We start from the raw sequence: 24,678 nt of genomic DNA, 5'->3' as shown, positions 1-24,678 counted from the left end.
ACTGAGTAATTCTGATCTGGAGTAATTCTGATCCTGAAACTGGAGTAATTCTGAGCTGGAGTAATCCTGATCCTGAAACTGGAGTAACTCTGATCTGCAGTAATTCTGTTGCAGAATATGGAGTAATTCTGATCCTGAAACTGGAGTAACTCTGATTTGGAGTAACTCTGATCCTGAAACTGGAGTAACTCTGATTTGGAGTAATTCAGAACTGGAATAATTCTGATCCTGAAACTGGAGTAACTCTGATCTGGAGTAATTCTGATGCTGAATCTGGAGTAATTCTGATCCTGAAACTGGACTAACTCTGATTTGGAGTAACTCTGATCCTGAAACTAGAGTAACTCTGATTTGGAGCAACTCTGATCTGGAGTAATTCTGATCCTGAAACTGGAGTAACTCTGATTTGGAGTAATTAAGTTCTGATTCAGGAACGGGGTCCTGACCGGATGCTTGATGCTGTCTAAGCAGCTGCCACATTTGATATACCGTATTCCTGCCTTTATTTTCTATCTGAATGACGGCCAGGTGGGTGAGCTGTCCTGTCTTCTCTGACGACATGTGGTGGCTGAATGCTATCTGGTTGTGTGTTTGTTGAAGGTCGCTTGTAAGTTCGGCGGCCTCCCGCCCTGGGGTCCGGCCTGGCCGTGTCGCGTAGCTCCGCGTCATCGGTTGTGCGACTCGGGTATGGCGTCGTTGTGGGGCCCGAGTGGGGAGTGAGCTTCAGCGCCGAGTGTAGCCGCTCCCTGGGAACATGATGCCCGGAGAATCCCGTTCACAGGCGGCTGAGGTGGCGGCGGATGCTGTGACCGCGGGCTCAGCTTCCTGTGTGAACTGCGACACCTTGCAGCAGGTAAACATGCGGTCAATGTGCGTGATTCCGAATCGATAACATTGGAGCAATGGATGGAACCAGAGAGCAACAAATAATAGCGAGCAAGAGGGCGGTGTATGGGCGTCAGGATTAATGCATTGAAATAAAGCAATGCTTATGGAGATCACTGGATTATGATGCTGGGGAAAATAAAGTTTATTAGATTAAAAGTGGACCATTTGATTGAAGTAGGAGTAATGTGTTATATAGACCGCCAAATTAAAATAGAGCAGTGAATTATAACATAGAGAACAAAGGGATGAAATAGGAAGAACACATATTATAATAATAACTCATTGCAATACTGTTGTCGATTAATATGTTATTTGATCAGAATTTAGGGAAATAAATTATTATAAAGCATTGGATTATAATGCAAATAGGGAGTGACAGGTTTTCGGCGAGCCTTGCAATATAGTAGAATGGTGGCTTGTAATTGCAGCCATTGGATTATAAACAAGAAGACTGCATTTTTGTGGAAACTGAGCCATGAAATTCAAGACAAGTGCAGGTGATATTGTGTGTTGTATCGAGGTTTGGATGTCTGTGTTCTCTTTCTTGATGTCTTGAAATGCTTTACTATCAATGAAGTCGTTGCAGTGCAGTCATGAAGGAAAAGTGACATACAATTAGTGCACTGCAAGGTCTGATAAATAGAAATATAGTCATGGCCAGATCATCAATTTTTGTGATGACCATTGAAGCGTAAAGTGTTGACCCAGGCACCCAAGAGCACTTAGCACTTGGTTTTGAATTATGCTGTACGATCTTCCATAATCACCTCAGAGAGACACTGAGGTTCACTTTAACCATCTCATTCAAAAGATGGCACTTCCAACTGTGAAGCATGGAAGTGTCATCTTTCTTTGTGTTCGGGTTCCTAGTGTAGGACTTGAATTTTAGATTCTGACGCAACAGAGAATGACCGTTTTCTTATGATAAAATATAGATTGCAATAAAGAACAATTTAACATTAAATGGTAACTGCATTGTCATAGAGCTTTACAGTATACACAGTATACGGATTATGTTACCGTATAAGATTATGATTCAAAGGGAAGAAGATAATAGTACAGACAATTAAATTTTTCTGTATGCTGCATTGTTTTGGTTTCTATACTTCGTGCATCCTTTGCACTGGATTTTTTAAAAATAAATATAATTGCCATTTTAAATTCCATGTTTTTTAGATCTACAAGCCATATAATTCAAAAGATGGCATTTATACTGTTTTGTGTATTTCCTGGTAATCTATGTATCCAAGGGTAAAGTGTTTAACTTGACTCTCTGTAAACAAAGAAGTATGTGAAACTAATTATCAGTTTCTAGAGCTGTATCTTAATATCCTCTTATAACTGTTTATCTTTGAAAAAGTACTGTTTAACTTAAAATTCAACGTCTATGAAATTTTTTAGATTGTGTCTCATGTTAGAAATAACTGGAATCCCTGAATAATTTATGCCTGAAATTCTATATGCTTTGCTTTTTTGTAAAAGTTAACATTGCATTGATATTAGTGCAAAACTAAAACAAATAAAAGTTATCTTAAATTGAGAACAGTGATTGTTACATCTCATAGGAAAAGGGGCTTCAGCCCTACAAAGCCCTGATTAAACCAGACTTGTAGCATTGTGAGCAGTTCTGGATACCACACCTTAAGGAGAACATTTTAAAGATGTTTTAAGGAGGATTTTGGAAGGAGTGCATCATATTTGTACCAGAGTTTGTTTATAAATTTATATATGGGTGTGATCATCAGTAGAATTGTCAGCATTTGTTGCCCATTTTTTTGAAGATAGTATTGGCTGCTTCCTTGAATCGCTGCAGTCCACATGGCGGAGGTATACCAACAGTGCTTTGAAGATTGGAGTTCCAGGTTTTAACTCAGTGACAGTGAGAATGGTAAAAGGTTGGAACTGTCTTAAGACAGTACGATGTAGGAGCAGAAGTAGTCCATTCAGCATGTCAGGTCTGCTCTGCCATTCTCTAAGATCATGGCTGATCTGATAGTCCTCAACTCCACTTTCCTGCTTGATCACTGAAACCCTTGAGGCCCTTGCTGATTTAAAATGTCTGTCTCATTCTTGAGTATATGTAACTACCCAGCCACTACAGCTTTCTGCAGTAAAGAATTGTGTAGGTTGACTACTGTCTGGGAGAAAACAAATCATTCTCCCCTCTGTCTTAAATGAGTGACCACTTGCTCTGAGATTATGCCCTCTGGTCACAGACTTTCCCACCAGGTGAAACATCCCCTCTACATCTGCCTGTCAAGTCCCCTAAGAACCTCTACATGTTTCAATGAAGGCTCGTCTCATTGCTGTAAACTTAAATGAGTACAAGCCCAACCTACTCCACTGTTCCTCATAGGAAGGTCACTTTAGACACAGGATCTAGCTAGTAAACCATGTCTAGATCGCCACCAATGCCAGTATAGTTTTGCCTAGATCGGGGACCAAACTATTCACAGTATTCCTGGTGTGGCCTGATCTATTCCTTATAGTTGTAACAAGACTTCCTATTTTTACCCTCCATTCCCTTCGAAATGAAGGCAAAAGGTCCATTTGTCTTCCCTTATTGAATGAACTTCGCTGCGAGGTTTTTTGTGATTTATGCACAGGGGCCCCAAATCTCTCTGTGCTGCAATTTTCTGCTGCTTTCCCCATTTTAAAACTATTTAGCTGTTCTATTCTTCTTGGCAACATGCGTAATCTCATTTTCCCGTCTAATGTTCCAGCTACCACGTTTTTGACAATTCTTTTAATCTGTCTATAATCCCTCTGTAGTCTGTGTTATCCTTATTACAAGACGTTGCACATATTTTGAGTCATCCACAAACTTGGCAACAGTGCATTCACTTCGTTCAACTAAGTCATTAATATATGTTGTAAATAATTACATCCTAACACCAATCCCTGTGGTACTCTACTAGTTTCAGGTTGCCATTCTGAAAATGCTCTTTATCCCAGCTATCTGGCTTTTATTAATTAGCCAATCCTGTATCCATGCTAAAATAGTACTTGTTTGTCTTTGCTTGATTTTATGATGTGTTTTTAAATGCTCTGCCATTACATTCCTTATAATGGACTGTAACATTTTCCCAATGGCATATTAAGTTGACTGGCCTATAGTTATTTGATGTTTTTGTCTTCTTTAGAGGTGTTGCATTGGCAGCTTTCCAATCCTGTGGGACTTTCCCCGAACCTAAGGATTCTTGGAAGATTACTACCATTGTGTCCACTATCTTTGTAGCTGCTTCCTTTAATATTCTAGTGTGTAACCCATCAGGGCCCTATTAGATTTCCTAGTATTTTTCTGTAGCGAACATTATTATGTTTGTTTTTTCTCCTGGTGTGGGCCCCTTGAGTGTTTTTGGGATGCTGTTAATGTCTTGTACCACACAGAGACATCCCAAAGAGATGTGCTGTTTGATGTAACCAACCAGTCATTGGGATCTTTGACTTACGTACTTGGCATTATACTGCCACTGAAATTCATATACTACATGACTAATTTGTGTGCTAGCTGAAATATCTTTTTGGCTCGATAAAGGCATCCTGATATTACTGCATAGTAGCAGCGTGTAAAGGCTAGCTTTCCCACTTGTTCCAGAGGTGTGTAATAACCTCTTTGAACAGGTTGTTTGGAAAATATCTGTAATGGCTAGCTTCACCAATTGCTGAAATTTATGGGACACCTTATTCCCTTATGGTAACTTGAGGTAAACTTGGCACTTTTTTTTTAACCACCACACAACTTAGTAATATGGTACATGAATTTCAGCACCAGGTGATTCCAGGTAAGTAAAACACATCCCAATGACTGGTGGATCATATTGAATAGCTTATCCCTTCAGTTGTTCGTAGTTGGTAAAGTTCTGATCATACTCAATCAGCCTGTGTTTGCAAACTTCAGAACATAGCATCCAGCCATTAAATTTGATTCTGTGATTATACAGCATGAAATGAATAATCCCGCATGTGCCAAGAACCAGGCTAATAACCAATTTAGGATGATCAGTCAAGCTTGCACTATTGCTTATTGATATTTATTAGAAACTTAATGTATTCATTACCAGTTCTTGGTTCCCTGCAGGCAAAAGGAACTTGTCCAGACATAGCACATTTTCAGTTTTAATTGGAAAACTCTGTTTGTTGGTGCGTTCTCCATGGCATTGTCAAAACTAAAGTTGAGTTACCTTTTTTAAAAATTTAAACACAAGTTTGTGATTACTTTCCGGTGCATTCTCTATAGCAACATCTTGATTAGTCAGATCCCACTTTCTAATGAGCATCTGATCTCGGGTAGGTTACTTTAGATCTTTCTTGCCTGGTCAGTGACTTTGAAGTCCTGTGCCAAAAATGTGCAGTATTGTACAATCCTAGCTGAAGTAATGTGCAAAATTAAATACATTTCTATACACAAATTACTGTATACAGTGCAACAAGTTGTCACGGTTCAAAAGAGTTACTCATCTACAGCACTCAGAGATAGTTAGAACTGCCAGTGCTGGAGTCAGAGAAAACACAGTGTGGAGCTGGAGGAAAACAGCAGTTCAGGCAGCATCAGAGGAGCAGGAAAGCTGATGTTTTGGTTTGGGACCCTTCTTCAGAAATGGGGAAGGGGGAAGGGGGAAGGGAGCTCTGAAATAAATAGAGAGGAGGGGTGGGGCTGGGGAAGGGGAAGGTAGATGGGATGGTGATAGGTGAGTGCAGGTAGGCAGTGGTGGGGATTGGTCAGTGAGGTGGGAGGGGCGGATAGGTCGGGGAGAAGAAGGACATGTCAAGGAGGCGGGGATAAGAGGGAGGGTTGGTCATGGGCTGAGGCCGGTGGGGGTTGGGGAGATTTTGAAACTGGTAAAGTCCACATTGAAACCACTGGGTTGTAGGCTCCCAAGGCGGAATATGAGGTGCTGCTCCTCCAGTTTCCGGGTGGTGTCATTGTGACACTGGAGGACACAAATGTTCATCTTCTCTCCCACCTCACTGACCAATCCCCACTACTGCCGACCTGCACTCACCTATCACCATCCCATCTACCTTCCCCAGCCCCACCCGTCCTCTCTCTCTTTATTTCAGAGCTCCCTTCCCGCTCCCCCATTTCTGAAGAAGGGTCCCGACCCGAAACGTCAGCTTTCCTGCGCCTCTGATGCTGCCTGATCTGCAGTGTTCATCCAGCTCCACACTGCGTTAACTCATCTACAGCACTGTACTTTTAGATTGACCAAGCTCCATCTAGTGGCAAAATTTGATCAGTGCAGATATCAGCTGGCCAGAATTATGTGCACCAACCAATCTCTGCCACAAGATGGAGCGTAGGACTCAAGTGCAGCAACAGCAGCCAGGAGCAGATTAGTTGAGGAACCAACACAAGGCTAAGCTACGATCGGAGGGTGCAGTGGTAGTATCATTTAACAACAACTCTGAGCAGGTTGATTAGAAAATATAAAGAACAGAGGTGAGGGCAAGAGTAAGAGTGGTGATGGTGAACCAGCCTTGGGAAGTTTAACAAAAACGTTCAAAGATGATAGAAAAAATAAGAGACAAAATAATTGGATGTACGACTTTTAAACCTTATTCAAAATGGGGAGTTTTAGTAGCCAGGAGGTAATCCGAGTGCAGTGTCATCGAACCATAACAAAGACTACAAATCTCCCTGGTTAGTGTTGGTTTTCAACATTTCTCTTTCAAACAATATTTGTTCAGTTAAGCGTGGGACAGGAAATCATTTATTCCATTGGATTTATATAGTATTCAAGGAGAAATAATTTGCATAAAGTACTTAGAATTACTGTATTCATTGGTTTTCTCAAAGGGAGATTGAAGATTCTGTTTTGTGGTTCATTCTGGTTGTTACACTGCCTGTTAGTGAAAATTTTACTTTATATTGTTTCTTGCAAATTATTGAAATGCAGAGTTTCCATGCAAGTAAATCTTGGAAATATCAGCATTTTATGCTCGGCCATTCCCAGTCAAGATCAGCCAATGTGCATAGCGATGTAACTAACCTGAGTCAGGGGTTTGTGGTTCCTAAGATTAGAGCACATGGGATCCGGGGGAGCTAGCCATTGAATACAAAATTGGCTTGAAGGTAGGAGACAGAGAGTGGTGGTAGAGAGTTGCTTTTTGGACTGGAGGCCTGTGACCAGTGGTGTGCCACAAGGATCAGTGCTGGGTCCACTGCTTTTTGTCATTTACATTAATGATTTGGATGTGAACTTGGGAGGTATGGTTAGTAAGTTTGCAGATGACACCAATGTTGATGGTGTAATGGACAGAGAAGAAGATTATCTCAGAGTATTTTGGGACCTTGATCAGATGGGCCAATGGGCTGAGGAATGGCAGGTGGAGTTTTGGATAAATGTGAGATTTGCATTTTTCCAGCAATAAAGGTAAGGCAAATCAGGGCAGGACTTGGACAGTTAATAGTAGGGCCCTGGCAAGTGTTGCCGAGCAAAGAGACCTAGGGGAGCAGATTCATAGTTCCTTGAAAGTAGAGTCGCAGGTAGACAGGGTAGTGAAGAGGGTGTTTGGCACACTTGCCTTCATTGGTCAGAACATTGCGTATAGGAGTTGGCATGCCATTTTGTGGCTGTACAGAACATTTGTGGGGCCACTTTTAGAACATTGCTTACAATCATGATCACCCTTCTATTAGGAAGGATGTTGTTAAACTTGAAAGGGTGCAGAAAAGATTTACTAGGAGATGCTGAATAAGATGGGGCATTTTTCCCTGGAGCATCCGAGGCTGAGGGTTTACCTCCTAGAGGTTTATAAAATCACGAGGGGCATGGATAAGGTGAATAGCCAAGGTCTTTTCCTAGGGTGGCGGAGTCCAAAACTAATGGGCATAGATTAAAGTGAGAGGGGAAAGATTTAAAAAGGACCTAAGGGGCAACTTTTTAATGCAGAGGCTGGTGTGTGTATGGAACAACTGCCAGAGAAAGTGGTGGAGGCTGGTACGGTTGCAACATTTAAAAGGCATCTAGATGGGCCAATAAACAGGAAGAATTAGAGGGATATGGGCCAAATGCTGGCAAATGGGACTAGATCAGATTGGGATGTCTGGGTGGCACAGACAAGTTGGATCGAAGGGTCTGTTTCTGTGCTGTACAACTCTCATGTCTCTGTCCCACCTTATCAGCATGTACATTCCGCTGTAGTGCTGAGAGAGCACTGTACTGTTGGAGGTGTAGTGTTAAACCAAGTCCCCATTTGTTGTCTTGGGTGGACGTGAAAGATCATTTGGCACAATTTTGACAAATAGCCAGAGAATTCTTCCAAGTTTCCTAACTGATGTTGTCCGTAAACTGATGTCGCCAGTGAGAACACAGATAATCTGGTCATTTCTTTCAGCTCTGTGGAACCTTGCTGTACATGAGTTTGCTGCCAATACAACAGCAACTACTTCAGAAATGTCACGTTTAAAGGAGTTTCATTGTATCATATAATTTTAGCAAGCACACCCTTGACATGCCTGTACTTTCCCTGTATTTTATAATGTTATGGATTGTTGCATTGGGTTAGCTACTTGTCAAGGTGGACTGGCTGACTTGGAGAGGCTTAAAACTGGTGCAGTTTTGTATAGCCTTCATACTAAATTTAAGCATTGCTTTATAAGTTCATTACAAAAATTATGTCATTCAGGTTTGTTTGCACAAGTGCTCTTTTAGTTACAGCACCTGTGTTGAGTTTAGTCATAATAACTGAAGCTTGAAAACAAATAAGAGAAGTGAGAAAATAATCAAGAGTAAATTCACTGATTTGTAGTATCGTAGTATCACAGTATCATGAAGGATAAAGTAAGCTGAACTCTGATGGATATGTATATAAGTTACTCTAGTCTACTTGAAAGATTATGACAGCTCCAGCTTAATATATTTCTCAAATCACAATGACTCTGACTGTTCAGCATTTTCTCAGTACTGAAGTGCCCGTTAAATTTGTGTCCAGTTTTTCTGATTTTGCCCTCCTCCCTTAATGTATATAGTATTGCTGCTCATATAAATGTTTTCTTTTTGACTTGAATCTAGACATTACACTATGCACATATAACTGATATGTAGCTCTGTGTTTTGAGTTCACCATATATTCAGACATCCTCCTGTGTTTTCTTTCATTAGCCTTTGGCCCCTCTAAAATGTTTCCATGCTAAGGCAATCGCTTTCCTGATCAGTAGAAGGCCCACGTTGTTGTTCACCGTATCAATGGACATTATACTCTCCACTTGCAGTTTGGTGTCATTGGATTCCAATAGGTTCTGCACTAATGATAATTTTACTCTGGTCTTCAATTCAATGTTGGCAGCTTCTTTTCAGTTGCTGACATGTCTAGAATTCATGTGCTTGCTAAAGATTCTTGTATAACTTAAGTAGCAACATTTCACAAAATATGAGTGTTAGACCTCAGTACAATTGCATTGCCAACATTAAGTACCTAAATATTTCCATTTCTCACTTGAGGGATCTGGCTTAAATAGCCAGCACCAAGGTGAAGTGCTGGTGATTAACATTGATGAGGAATATCAAAAGCATCTATGATGGGACGGAAGGTACAACTTATGCTATACAGTTTTTCATAGAACCACTTCTTTTGACTAATAGCAATTACGCATCCTATTGTTAATAGGAAGTTTACCTTATAATGCACAATTAGTTTTGCATGTGTTCACATACTATAATTGCAGCCTGAGATGTTTATTCACTTTAGTCTTCCATCTTGTATTTCTGCTGAGCCAGAAGAAGCTTTATTCAATATTTACTACTTTTGTTTTAGTATAATTAATGCGAACGTGAGCCCTCAAGGAATGACAATGTCTGAAATTAATTTACCCTAAAGTACAAAAAGCCCCAGGAACGTTCTGTAGTTGTTAGCTTATGCACAGCAATATAGTGCTGTAGGCACCCTACACTGATATCAAGAGTCATTTTACTACTGTAATTTTAATACAAAAGTACTTTTGGGACTGTCTAGCACTTTATTTTAGGGAAAAACTGGAAAAACTCAGCTGATCACGTAGCATCTATGGAGGTAGAAATTGACATGACTGTGCTCTGTCACCATTATGTTATCAAATCTGCTAAGTATTTCCAGTTTTTACAGGGGATCAGTTAATTCAGTTGACTGGACTGCCTGTTTGTGGTGCAGAGTGATGCCAACAGTGTGGTTCGATCCCCACAATGATTGAGCTTACCATGAAGGACTCTCCTTCTCAAGCTCTTAAACCACCACCAGTCGTCTCTCTCTGATCCAGTAGGACTGTGGTTACTTTACTGTCACCTTTTACAGTTCTACAATGGCTAAACACTCTAAAGTGGCCATTTTTCACGCCTGATCCCAGACTGAGGGCCTGCAGTCAGGGTAACTATGTATAGAAGTGAAACACAGTGGATTCCCCTTTACCTGGTGTTTACAAATGTACATTTTTCCAACGGAGCTCACGAGACAGCAGCAATGGAGTTGCAGTCCTGACCTTTTTTCCAGCAAGGGCAAACTGAAGATTGGTGTTGAACTTAGTGCTTAGTATCATTTTAAAATTCTGTATACAGTAATGAACTGTAAATGCAGCCAGGTTTACAAATTTTGATATTTTTTCACAAATATCAGTGGTAGATACATTGTTTAATCCTGAAAAATCATGCTTGAGTCTGTAACCAGATTGCAAATGGTGAAATACAGGTTTATTGCTGGAAAAAGGACATAATTGAGTAAATTAGACTAAAGTAACACTGAAATTGATTGCATTTATATGACAAAAGGAAGATAGTTTATAGAGTTAAAATGCCTTTCTATATTTTCTACAATTTTTTCTTAACTTTTGTTTATCCTTTCAGAATTTAAATGAATATGTAACTGCATTAATAGCACTGAAACAAAAAATCATTGATACAGAGTAAGTATTTCAGTCTGATTTGTTATTAGTCAATGTGTTTTGCTGTGACTTTGTTCTCAGGAAATCTTATCAGTTCTTTAAAATCCTGCCAAATTTCAAACATATGTTTCCACGTTGACAAATTTGTGACCAACACCACATGTCAGACAGTTGTTAGCCCTGATCAAACATGGCTGCAATCATAGTAAACTATCATACATCCTATTAACATGTCTGTTGCCTTTGACAGGGTTGACTACCCTATCCTCTTCCAATGCCTCTCATTTGTTGCCCACCTTTTTGATTCCACTTTTATCAATCCATTTATAGCCAGAAAAATGTTCTGCAGCTTCTAGCTCCCACACCATTGCATATCCAGACTCCTAAGGATCTATCCTTATTGCCCCTCCTATTTATTATCTAAACGCTGACTCACTGATCTCAAGACAAAAAGATCAGGTTTCATGTCTATGTTGATGACATCCAACTCTAAATTGCCACCACTTCTCTTGACCCCTTCACTCTTTTTTGAATTGTCACACAGCTCGTCCAGTATCCAGTTACTAGATGAGCAGAGATTTCCTCCTAAAAATGCTCCTAAATTTCCTGCTAAAAACTGAAGCCATTGTCTTTGGTTCTCGCCACAGATTTGTTTCCCTAGCTGCCAACTCGTATCAGTCCTTGACAACAGTCTAAGGCAGAAACGGTGCAGTATAATTTGATACATTTGACACAGAGATGAGCACCAGATCATATGCAATAAAGCATCAAGAGCTCCTACTTTCACCTCTCTTAATGGCATATGACTATCCTTGACTCATCCGCTAGTATATTTACCAGGTCTTCATTGTTTCTACGCAACTATTTAAGCACACCTTTGGCTACTGTCCCTCTTTCACTCTGCATCAATTTGAATTATGCTAAAACTGTATCAGTTATGTTATGTTAACCCTTCAACGCTATACTCGCCAAACTACATTTACTTCTAATCCTGCAGTGACTCAATTTAAAAATTCTGATCCTTGAGCTTTTTTAATTTTTGTCTTTGTTGCATTTCTGATTTTATCTAGTCCATTGTGCATGGCCACACAGTTTTAACTGTCAAATCCTTAAGTTCTGAAATATTTTATCCAGGCTTTCAGCCATTTGGCCCAGTATCTCTTTGTGATTGTCAAATTTTAATGTTAACATTTCTCTGAAGCAACCGCATATATTTTACTAGATTAAATGCACCACATAAATGCAAATATTGATCTTGATGAAAGCCTAGTCAAAACATTTTTTATAACATTATGATGTTGCTTTTCTCTTTCCAGCCATGTTCTGACAGAATACCAGAAAAAATGTGATGATATCCTTTATTCATACAAGATAAAGCAGACTATACCCATTGGTGCTCTTTGATTTATAAAATTACTACAGAAACTTAAATTCCCATTTTCTGTTGCCTCTTTCTTAGAAAACTTGACGCTTGATAAGATTTATTGTTTACTTCTGGATGTCGTATGACAGGGACAATGCAGAGAGGAAAATCAGGTTGAATTGAGAGTGAAAGGCAAACACCAATTGAGCTTCCTTCTGTTCTGTTTAATCTTCTGGGCTTTTTAATCTCTTATTTATTTATCTAGCTTCCCTTAATCTTTGCTATCGCCTCAACTCGTGAATGTCCCTGTCTCATTTCTCTGAGTAAGGAAGCTTCTCCTATTAGATTTTGAGCAGTGAAGAATAAACAGAATGTCGTAATTGAACCTTTAAATGCTGAAATTCTACTGTGGGAGATTGAGCAAAAATAGGTTATTGTGTAGAGAACTGAAATTTGGAGATTTGGGGATGGAAGGATGTAATTTCTTGCCTCTTAGGTTTTGGAATGTAGATAAACAATTCAAAATATCGATTGTCGGTTGTGATATATCACTTTGATAAACATGTTGTGTTATAGCGGATGATGAGCTGCTGTCTTCTTCCAATTACAGGAGCACCACAGTAAACGGTAACCCAGAACATGTTCTGCGCTTTATCTATGAGACTACTATTTAGCTTCACTTGGCACAACTTGCTTTTAAAGCTACTCTTAATGTGTTTCTGGTTACATTGATAGAATTGACAGCTTTTAAGGTCATCTTCAAAATGGCAAACTTAGATTTTTTTTAGAGGGACATTGGGAACCTTGACAGAAATTGAGATTCAGGATAGTTTCTCAAAAGGAAATATGTATTTTAGACAAGGGCAAATGGAAGTAAGTGAATACCTTCCGCTGGTGCCGAAGGTGAAATGGTAGCTTCCTATGCAATGGAAGTCTGAGAGTGACTCTTTTTCTTCCCCTTAACTTGGTTGAATTTCGTAATTATTTGTATAAGCAATAACAGGCTAGAACCCCATTTTGTATTTTTGGTCACTGGAACTATCTAATTATCAGTCATTTTTCACTACCAATATTTATGCTTTGGAACTTTTCAAATTCTGATTCAACAGTGTGTTCTTTTAGTGTAGCATTCTCACTTGCTATGGTAGTATATCAAATAAAAATAACTTCTGAAAAATTGAGGACACTTTGGAAAGATAGAGACTGGAGTTTCCAGTTAAATGCTCTCTTTGTTTTGATGAAATTTGTTGCAACTGATATAAAAGACTGGCAAACTTCATGTGTAATTTGCATTCAGTGTAGTTCTGGAGTCTTCGTGCTGGTTTAAAGATTTGTGCTGGACGGCAGCCAGCCCACTATATTGGTCATGCCCCAGGTGAATTAGTCACCACTGAATTGAATTTAAGTAATTTAGTATTGGGTTATTAAAAATGGTGGATTCACATTATGATCAAATTTTTTTTGTTGAATCTATTTTCATAATCAAATTCAACCAAGTTGCCACATTTAACTGTTTGAAGAAAACCTTTTAAAGCAAATTATGAAAAGTATAACATACTGTCCAGTTACAATAATTCATGGCAAACACAAAATCTACCAATATGTAAATAAGTTTGCATGAAAACACTGGGGGGTGATGGTAAGAAGTCTGTCTTCAAAATGGCTTAAAGTTTGGATGCAATATGCACTCAAAGCAGAAACTTTACCTTTTGTTTCACTTTGAAATACATTACCAGCACAATATTCACATATTGTTGAAAATAATGTTAAATATGGTGCAAAATAAATCCAGCATGTCAGTCTTTGTGATATGTCAAATAATTCATGAGAAGGAGATCAGCATTTAATAAAAATGCTGTATAACATCGATGTTCACTGATTTTAGCACTCACCACTTTCTTTCCAACCAACTTAGTGTATTTAAAAGATTTACCCTTGTTTTCCTTAACAAGTTATTACAACTTCAAAAAACAGAAAGGTGAGACAACATTTTATCTTTCTGCTCTTATTTAATGTGATGTTTCAGAGTTAAGAGGGATTGATTTGTAGTTTTATTTTCTGCATGACTTAATTATGAATAATTTTTAAGCATTTCTGTTCATTCATCTACTGCAGTTCGGAGACGAACGAAACGTTTTTAACCTCCCAACAATTTAAAGTCTAAATCAACAGACTGAGCACCTTATCATTAGTGCGAACATTTCTTCATTTGAGTTCTGAAAGGAAGTGGAATCACATCGAGTTATTATTTGCCTGTTTTAATTTCATTTTTTTAATTTCATGAAATGTGATCATGTAAGTAATCTGACCTGAGGATTGGGAAACTTGTTATAAAAATATATTATAAAAATATATAAAAATATACTAATATATAAAAATATATTAGGTAAAAAGAAGAGTCTTTGCCAGATTTTATGGCCCTCTTACACTTATGCAGATGCTGACTGTTCTTGGTAATTCTCTGTTCATTGGTGCACTTCAGTGTCTAACACAAGCGGTTATAATTGAATGAACCCATACAGTATATTGGCAGACTCTTTGACAGTGAGCAACTTAATCATTGAATCTAATTTGTCACTCCTCTGCCTAAGGTAATTTACTCACATGTTCCTATGGAGATTACTGAATATGCAACAGGAGTGAGAACTTCTGTCATCTTCACATCCCCACGTAATGCTCAATTATACCCTTCCTAAGTCTGTCCAGCTAACTCAGAATAAAAAAAAGAACTTGAAAAAAAGGGACAGAAAATGCTTAAAGAAAATCCAATTAGCCAGCATTCGTGTAGACAGAGAAGCAGAGTTCACATTTCGGGTCTACACCCTTTTCATTAAGAACATTAACTCTGTTTCTGTCTCTACACGGATGCTACTATTGGTTGCATTTTCCAGCATTTTTTAAAAAATTTCAGACATCCAGCATCTGCAGTATTCTGCTTTTCAAAGGAAACTTTAGTATTGCTCCATTCAATATAGTCTTGCATCCAAATTGGAGTATTACAGGTGACTGCAGTTAAATCACAGTCCTGGTTTTTTTTTTATTCACAGTCTGGTTTCATCCCATTCTCAAAAGCTTCCGTCTAAATGTTGCTTTTTTTTAATGTTACTTGACTGCAGGGATTGTAAAACACTTCGAGATCAACTGGATGAGTTGTTGCAGAAATTTGCACCTCTGGAAAAATGCAAGGAAGAAATGGATGCCATGAGGGTGGAACTGGAAGAAAAGAGGGTAATATGCTCTTTGAAACTGCCTTTTGACAATAACGTAGAAATGTCCAATGGCACTTTTTTTTTCCTCAAGTACGTGCTAATGACTCAACCTCATTGGTTTTATATGTATAAGATGTTTGAGAGATTGTGTTTACCCTTATTTTAATGCAGTTAACCTGTCTATGAAAGCAAATCTTGTTTATAAAACATGAAATTGAAATCTATTTATCATCAGAGACTTTTCCGTTTTCCCCCATTTAAGAAACAAAACATTTTGAGATATCTAATGCACTTCTGTCACTGTTGGTTTTCTTGGTAGAGTTCCATCAAGATGTACCAACAGACCCATTTAGAGTTCAATGAATTACAGCAAGAACAGGCAAGAAATGATGCTGCGTAAGTCAGACTTTTACATTTTTTAATGTGGTTTTGTTTTAGCCTTGCATGATATTTTATATTTGATATTTTTTCTTAACCTTGTATTTTAGGAAGAAGAAATTGGAAAGTCGGGTAAAAAGACTGGAAGGTAACTAACCATAAAATGCACTATCTGTGTTCCATTTTCAAGTTTATTTAGTCACAGAGTCATAGAGATATACAACATGGAAACAGACCCTTCTCTTCAACTCATCCATGCCGACCAGATAGCCTCAGTAAGGCTAATCCCATTTGCCAGCATTTGGTCCGTATCGCTCGAAACCCTTCCTATTCATATACCCAACCAGATGCCTTTTAAATGTTGTAATTGTATCAGCCCCCCACCACTTCCTCAGTCAGCACCTTCCATACACCTACCACCTTCTGCATGAAAAAGTTGCCTGTTAGATCTCTTTTAAATCTTTCCCCTCTCACCTTAAACCTATGCTGTCTAGTTTTGGACACCCCCCCACTCTGGGGAAAAGACATTGTCTGTTTACCCTATTCGTGTAATAAGGTCACCACTCAGCTTCCAAAGCTGTAGGGAAAATAGCCCCAGCTTATTCAGCCTGTCCCTATAGCTCAAACCCTCCAACCCTGGCAACATCCTTGTAAATCTTTTCTGAACCCCATCAAGTTTCACAGCATCCTCCCTACATCTGGGAGACCAGAATTGCACACAGTTTTTCCAATAGCGGCCCAACCAATGTCCTGTACAGCTGCAATATGACCTCTCAACTCCTATACTCAATTCACTGACCACTAAAGGAAAGCATAGCAAATGCCCTCTTCACTACCCTATTTACTTCTGACTCCACTTTCAAGGAACTATGAACCTGCACTCCAAGGTCTCTTTGTTCAGCAACACTCCCATGGACCTTAACATTAAGCGTAGAAGTCCTGCCCTGATTTGCCTTTCCAAAATGTAGCACCTCACATTTATCTAAATTCAATTTCATCTGCCACTCCTCGGCCCGTTGGGCCGTCTGATCAAGATCCCATTGTACTCTGAGGTAACCACCTTCGCTGTTCACTCTGCCTCCAACTTTGGTGTAATCTGCAAACTTACTAATCATACCTCCTCTGTTCACATGCAAATCATTTATATAAATGATGAAAAGCAGTGGACCCAGCACCAATACTTGTGGCAAACCGCTGGTCATTGGCCTCCAGTCTGAAAAGCAACTCTCCACCACCAGCCTCTATCTAACCACTCTATCATGAGGAACCTTGTTGAATGCCTTACTGAAGTCCATATAGTTGACATTCACCGCCTTGCCCTCATCTTTGTTACTTCCTCGTAAAACCCAATCAGGTTAGTGAGACAAGTCCCACACACGAAGCCATGTTGACTATCCCTAATCAGTCCTTGCTTTTCCAAATTCATGTAAATCCTGTCTCTCAGGATTCTCTCCAACAACTTGCCCACCACTGATGTTGGGCTCACTGGTCTATAGTTAGCTGGCTTTTCCTTACCACCTTTCTTAATTAGTGGCACCCCATTAGCCAACCTCCCAGTCTTCTAGCACCTTACCTGTGGCTATCGAAGATAGAAATATCTCAGATAGGAGCACAGCAATCACTTCCCTAGCTTCCCACAGAGTTGTAGGGTACACCTGAACAGGTCCCTGATTTTCATTCAGGAGCCAAACTATAATAATCTAATAGCTCAAGTTGCAAAAATTGTGGGGAGTTGCAACATGTTAAACCTTAAAACATAGTTATTATTAACTGTGTATTTTGCAATATAACACTCCATTATGTTGGTAATTGCTCCCTGCAAAAGTCTGTTGAAAACATATCCTGGATGAAAAACGTATCCTAGCTATGAGGCCAAATGCTGCTCTGATAAGGTGTGATACACAGCAACTGCTTTCTTTGTGGCAGTGCAGTGTTCCCTTAGAGAAAGGATCCTCTTGCATGTGCCAGAAGCCTGTCAGTTGACTCTACCCTGATGTCATATAGCCAAACAAATTTAAACCACCCAGGTCCAGACATTATATTCCTCCATTACCGTACATATGACAGGCACAAAAATGCAAGATGGGCCCTCCACTAATGTTCCTTAAAAGGCCAGATACCCAAATTACAGTTACAGTTATTTTTAAGGATTTATGCTGTTGCAAAGTGTCTGGAAGTCTTGTGGATTATTTTGGGCAATATTATGTGAATTCATGAATGTCCAGAAAATGTTACTTTATGACCTGTCCGCACAGGATGCACCTGGCAGTGCCTATGGATCTGCAGCATGACAAAGGAAATAGAGTAGAAGCTGCAAACTTGGAGCTGGATTCCTGCAGCTCCTTGACATGAGAAGAGGTTATCTGGCAGGGCAACTAGTGCTCTGAGGAAGGGTCACTGGACCCGAAACGTTAATGCTGATTTTTTTCTTCACAGATGCTGCCAGACCGGCTGAGCTTTTCCAGCAACTTTGTTTTTGTTCGTGTTTTTGCAACCAGTACTTTGCTCTGCTTCGTTCTATTGAGCGGCATCATATTCTGTAGCACGTAGTTGCACACTGCAGTTGTGCTAAAGTACCAAATTTGCCCACTGTTCCCCCGTTAACTGGAACCAATGCAGGCCGATTACAAATCCCAAACCAGCCCTCAAATAAACAAGGCCAAGGAAATTTTGGTCTGTAGTTTTTTTATAAAAATAATTACCTTTATTTGCAGATGCAATTTAAACAAAAAAAATCCTGGCACCCTCCCCCTTTGCCAGATACCATTTACTGGAGACAGTTGTTGTTTGTTGAAGTGTAGATGCTCAAAGCAGAAGGCACTTATTTCTACTTGAGCTGCTGGGGTTTTACAACTGTAAGAATATTTCAAGTGAATATTACTTTTTTTATTAAGTAGAATAATGCATCATCAAAAGCATTCTTCTGACTTGGTGCAAGTATGAATACTGTTTGGAATTTCTCATTTTACTGTTCCCTAGACTCAATATAAAATATGTGCTTTTCTTTCTAATGAAGAAACAACAGCAAAACAAAATGCAGAAATAAAGCAATTGAAAAGAGAGAAGACGACATTGGAAAGAAATCTAAAGAAAACTCAGGTACAATTCAAATATTTTTAGGCTCCAGAAAAATGTAGCTTGCTTTAAGAAATTGCACTGCCAGTGGAGAGTGTTACTCATTGCTTTAAGAGACAAAATAATCGGGAGAGCTGAGGGTGTGATGGGTGCTCCAGCAACTGGGAGAACATTTTTTTTTTAGAAAAAGGCCCTTGCGTATAGAATCCACAAGGAGACTTACAGAAAATAGTTATTGAGATTAAATTAAGTTAATCATCTAATTAATGACAAACTATCAGCCTCGATTTTCCATTTTTTGGCATAATAAATGGGCATAAAATATATTTTGGGAATGAAAATAATGTATTGAAATGGCAATAATTAATGCAAAAAACTCCTCCATTTTATAATCTCAACAAAATGTTGTTTGATTTCTAAAGTTATGATCATGGAAAGCTCAGTCACCCCCTTACGTTCTATTATGCTGCTCACTGAAGTCACAACAAAGTACTTGCTTTCTTGCACTCTGGAGAGTGACCTTGAGATTCTATCTGGAGCAAATCTGAAATCAAGTCCTGAAATGTTTGCATAGCTAATTTGAGCAGTCCTCATTTGGATGATGCATTACGCCTAGGTCTCACCTGCTTGTTCAGATGTAATTTAAAAAATCCATGGCACAATCTTTTAAAAAAAACAGCAGGGTAAGGAAGTTCTCCTGTTACTTTGGTCCTGTTTATTTAGATGTCAGCAATCACCCTCCAGTGCCAACTAATTTATTTTGTTACTGTCTCTGAGTCCTTCCAGTGCAGAAATTGTTTTCATAACTTGTCTATATCACAACTGTGAATACAGAAGACTTCAGGAAGACTTCTTTGATAAAGTCTGTTCTTAACCCACCTCAAGCTGCAGCGCCAGATACAGCAATACTTTTTTCTAGTTGAATAAAGTGGACAAGTGTCTGGAGAACATGATACAATGATCCTTCTTACTCATAAGGTTTCAATAGTAAGGTAGAAGAATACAAAGTAATCTAAAGTGCAGTGGCTAAATTAGGAGAGGGATAATTTCAATGGAATGAGAAGTTTCTAACCAAAGATAATGGAACCAAAACTAGGCTTCTTTGATAAGAGAGAGAAATGATATGATGAAACAAGAAGAGGATGCATGATGTAAATACTTCAAGTGGGAATTTCATTGAATATAGTGGAAAGGAAGTAAAGAAAATACAGTGAAAAGAATTGAAGAGAAAAATAAGACTGGCAAAAATAAAATATGAGAACAGGACGACAGTCAACATAAAAGTGAACCCAAAAATCATCTACCGGCACATAAATAATAAGTGACAGAAGTTGGTGTTTTGAAAGGCAAAAGGCACGCCGGCAAGTTGAATACTTATTGAGTACTTTATATCGGTGTTTTCTAAGAAGATGGAATCTGACAAATAATGGTAGCTGTGGCAAAAGTAGAGGGATCAACAGACTTGTGAGCTAAAGCTTTGCAGTGAAGTTCCACAGGATTCAGTTTTAGGACTTTGCTTTTCCTGATATATGTTAATGACTTGGATTTTGATTTCAAAATTTGCAGGTGATGTGAAAAAAAGTGCAAAACCTCAAGAGCATGTACAAGCTCAGACCAGAAGTAGCCCACACAATCTCTTAAACCCAATCCACTATTCAATAAAATCATGGCTGGTTTAATTACTCCACGTTTCTGTCTAACCCTAATAACTTTTCAACCCCTTGATTATCAAGAATTTACCTCTGCCTTAAAAATATTTAAAGACTGCTCCTACTGCCTTTCGAGGAAAACAGTCGCAAAGACTCTCGACCCTCTAGCAACAACGTACTAATTAGTTTAACATCAGTGAGAGTAAGGGTTTAGAAACAATCAGAGAGAAAGTTAACACATGCTTGGAGAGGTTTAGTTAACTAAGGAGTGCGTACGTGGATTTAAAAAGGCAAATTATGTTTGTCTGACTGAAATTTTTAAAGGAGTAACACAAGTTGATGAACGGAATGCAATGGATGTTGTCTACGTGCATTTTAAGAAAGCATTTAATAAAATACAGTGTAAGAAGTTGATTATCAAAATTGTGGCTCTTGGAATAGAAGTTCAGTGTCAATTTAGATTTTTAAAAAACTACTGGCTTAAGAGCAGAAAACAGTAAGCCATGATAGATGGGTGACTTTAGAGAGTTATGTTCTCTAAGCGTCAGTGCTGAGAGCACTGCTGTTTTTGATACACAGAAATGACTTGGGGAGTGAAATATTGAAATATTTCAAGTTTTGCCAGTGAATACCAAACTTGGAAGAGTGGCAAGCAGTTGGGAAAATACTTATAAAATGCAGTAGGACGTAGACCAGTAGAATGGACAAACTAGTGGCAGATAGAATTTAATACAGAGACTGTGAGGTATGCTTTCTGACAGAAGGGAAGGAGAGGGAGCATACTTTTAATGGCATAATTTTAAGAGAGCAGGAACAGAGGAATGGCAGGGAGATGCAGTAGTTATGCATATAAATAGAACTTTGAAGGTAGCAGGATGCATTTGGCATACGGTTATTAAAGTATATGGGTTTAAAGGATTCACAAATAGATACGTTGATTTCAAATACTGGGAAGTTATCCTGAACCTTTGAAGCTCTGCTTAGGCAGACTATACCCAGAGTATTGCATCCAGTCTTGTCATCTCCAGAATCTTTTCAGAAGGGGGTTTTTAACCAGAAGAGTAGGTAAACGAAGCTAGGATTATTCTCCATGGAGAAAAAGGCATTGAAGTGAGATTTGATTGATTGACTATATACAGATTTATGACAGATTTGGATAAAGTAGACAAGGAAAAACTGTTCTCAAAAGCTTATGTACAGGAATGGGGAACCCTGATTTGAGATTTAGCCAATAACTACAGGAGAAGCGTACAGAGAGCATTTTTATGCAGGAAGTGGTAATGGCCTGAAACCCGCTTCCTGTGAGGGCGGTGGAAGCAGATCAATGATCTCAAAAGGATGGTGGGTGCTCGTTGAAAACAACAAACTGGCAAGAGTCTGGGATATTGTGGTGGCATGGGACTGACTGGATTGTTTCATGGAGAGCTGACTTGATAGGACAAATAGCTTCCTCCTGTGCCATAAACTACTGAAACTGAATGATTTGAAAACCAATTCATTGGCTGTGAAGCACATTGTAACATCTTGACGTGACAAAAGGCACCGCATGAATGTAAATTTTTTATTTGGTATGGTTTTTCTCTCTAAAATAGACAATAATGCTAAATCCCTCATACTTGTCCCCCCCTCTTGATTTTTTTGTTCCTAAGTTGCCGTCTTCATTGCACACTGTCTTCAACTGAATAAACAGCAACAGTGTATCGCTAAATCACACCATTGTTAATCTTTGACCTAGTGAACTGTAATAACTATAGCAAAGAATAAACTAGAACTAGAACCTAGATTTTAAGAAAACCTGGACATATGATATTTGTCAACACAGTGTGGAGCTGGAGGAACACACCAGGTCAGGTGGCATCAGGAGTAGGAAAGTTGACGTTTCGGGTCATCAGAAATGGGGAAGGGGGAAGGGAGCTGGGAAATAGAGGGAGGAGGGGTGGGATAGTGATAGGTGAATGCAGGTAGCAAGAGGTGGGGATTGGTCAGTGGGAAGGGTGTGGCAGATAGGTGGGAAGAAGATGGACAGATTGTGTCAGGTCAAGGAGGTGGGGTTGAGAAGGAGGGTTGGATGTGGGATGAGGCCAGGGGTGGGGAGATTTTAAAACTGATGAATTCTACGTTCAGACCATCAGACTGTAGGCTCCCAAGGCGGAATGTGAGGTGTTGCTCCTCCAGTTTGCGTGCGGTGTCATTGCGGCACTGGCGGAGGCCCAGGCTGGATGTGTCATAAGGGAGTGGGGGGTTTAAATGGTTGGCGACCGAACGTTGTTGTCAGTTCATTACGAACAGAGCACAGATGCTCCAGAAACAGTCGCTGAGCCTGCGCTTGGTCTCACCGATGTAGAGGAGACCACATTGGGAGCAACGGATACAGTAGACCAGGTTGGAGGATGTACAGGTGAACCCCTGTCAGATATGGAATGTTTGTTTTGGGCCTTGGATGGAGGTGTAGGGGCAGATGTAGCACTTCCTGAGGTTGTAGGGAAAGGTGCCGGGTGTGGTGGTGTTAGCAGGGAGTGTGGAATGGATGAGGGAGTCATGGAGTGAGCGTTCCCTACGAAAGGCAGATAGGGGTGGGGAGGGAAATATCTCTTGGTTGTGGAGTCGGATTGTAGGTGGCGGAAGTGGCTGAGAATGATACGCTGGAAGAGGAGGTTGGTGGGGTGGTATGTGAGGACCAGGGGGATTCTGTCTTTATTTTTGGGGAGAGGAGCTTTGAGGGCAGAAATGTGGGAAATGTAAGAAAAGTGGTTGAGGGCATTTTTGATCATTGGAGGGGGGGTAGTTGTGGTACTTGAAATAGGAGGACATCTGGGATGTTCAGGAGTGGAACACTCCATCTTGGGAGTAGGTGCAGCAGAGGTGGAGGAATTGGGAGTGAGGGATTATGTTCTTGCAGGAGGATGGGTGAGAGAAGATGTAGTCCAGGTAGCTATGGCAGTTGGTGGGTTTGAAATAGATATCGGTGTTGAGGCAGTTACCAGAAACTGAGATGGAGAAGTCCAGGAAGAGGAGGGAGGTGTTGGAGATGGTCCAGGTGAATTTGAGGTTGGTCTGAAACATGTTAGTAAAGTTGCTGAACTGTTCACGCTCCTCATGGGAGCACGAGGCAGGGCTGATACCGTCATCAATGTAACGAAGGAAGATGTGAGGGATGGTGCCGGTGCAACAGCAGAAAAGGGACTCTTCCACATATTCTACAAAGAGGCAGGCATAGCTCGGACCCATACAGGTGCCCATAGCCACCCCCTCAGTTAATAGGAAGTGGGAGGAGTTAAAGGAGAAGTTGTTCAGAGTAAGGACAAGTTCCATTAGACAGATGAGGGTGTCGGCGGAGGGGGACTGGTTGGGCGTGTGGGAGAGGAAGAAGTGGAAGGCTTTTAGGCCATCTGTTTGGGGGATACAAGTGTACAGGGATTGGATGTTCATGGTGAAGATAAGGTTTTGGGGGCCAGGGAATTGGAAATCTTGGAAGAGGTAGAGAGCATGGGTGGTGTCCCGAATGTAGGTGGGGAGTTCCTGGACCAGGGGGAAAAGATAGAGTCCAGGTACACGGAGATGAGTTCAGTGGGGCAGGAGCAGGCAGAGACAGTGGGTTGGTTGGGACAGTCAGGTTTTTGAATTTTGGGGAGGAGATAGAAACAGGTGATGCAGGGTTGGGGAACGATGAGGTGGGAGATTTCCTGAGGTGATAAGGTTATGGATGATCTGAGAGATGATGGTTCAGTGATCAGGGGTCATAAACGAGGGGGCGGTAGCAGAATGTGTCAGAGAGTTGCTGACTGACCTCCGCGATGTAGAGGTCAGTGTACCATACCACTATGTGCCCCCTTGTCCATGGGTTTGATGGTGAGGTTGGGGTTGGAGCGGAGGATTGTGCATTCCAAGGGGAGAGGTTGCAGTGAGTGAGAGGGGTGGAGCTGGCCTCCTTGGAAACAGCCCTCCCCCTCGCCCCCGCCTCCTTGGAAACAGCCCTCCCCCTCGCCCCCGCCTCCTTGGAAACAGCCCTCCCCCTCGCCCCCGCCTCCTTGGAAACAGCCCTCCCCCTCGCCCCCGCCTCCTTGGAAACAGCCCTCCCCCTCGCCCCCGCCTCCTTGGAAACAGCCCTCCCCCTCGCCCCCGCCTCCTTGGAAACAGCCCTCCCCCTCGCCCCCGCCTCCTTGGAAACAGCCCTCCCCCTCGCCCCCGCCTCCTTGGAAACAGCCCTCCCCCTCGCCCCCGCCTCCTTGGAAACAGCCCTCCCCCTCGCCCCCGCCTCCT

At 40.5% G+C, this 24,678-nt stretch overlaps 1 protein-coding gene across 1 annotated transcript in view; it reads left to right on the top strand.

Moving 5' to 3' along the window:
- The first annotated feature begins 683 nt into the window (after positions 1-683).
- The window catches only part of LOC109929743 (KIAA0947-like (H. sapiens)), a 38,023-nt gene continuing 14,028 nt past the window's right edge, over positions 684-24,678 (top strand). The window contains exons 1-8 of the mRNA XM_048608650.1: positions 684-853; positions 10,707-10,765; positions 12,061-12,095; positions 14,067-14,085; positions 15,224-15,335; positions 15,636-15,712; positions 15,805-15,842; positions 18,711-18,793. Of these exons, the coding sequence (XP_048464607.1) occupies positions 755-853; positions 10,707-10,765; positions 12,061-12,095; positions 14,067-14,085; positions 15,224-15,335; positions 15,636-15,712; positions 15,805-15,842; positions 18,711-18,793 (522 nt within the window). The 5' untranslated portion in view covers positions 684-754. The remainder of the gene's footprint in view (positions 854-10,706; positions 10,766-12,060; positions 12,096-14,066; positions 14,086-15,223; positions 15,336-15,635; positions 15,713-15,804; positions 15,843-18,710; positions 18,794-24,678) is intronic.

The sequence above is a fragment of the Rhincodon typus genome, chromosome 2 (assembly GCF_021869965.1).
Source record: "Rhincodon typus isolate 14 chromosome 2, sRhiTyp1.1, whole genome shotgun sequence".
NCBI classification, from domain to species: Eukaryota; Metazoa; Chordata; class Chondrichthyes; order Orectolobiformes; family Rhincodontidae; genus Rhincodon; species Rhincodon typus.
This window is presented reverse-complemented; position numbering and strand designations above follow the sequence as displayed.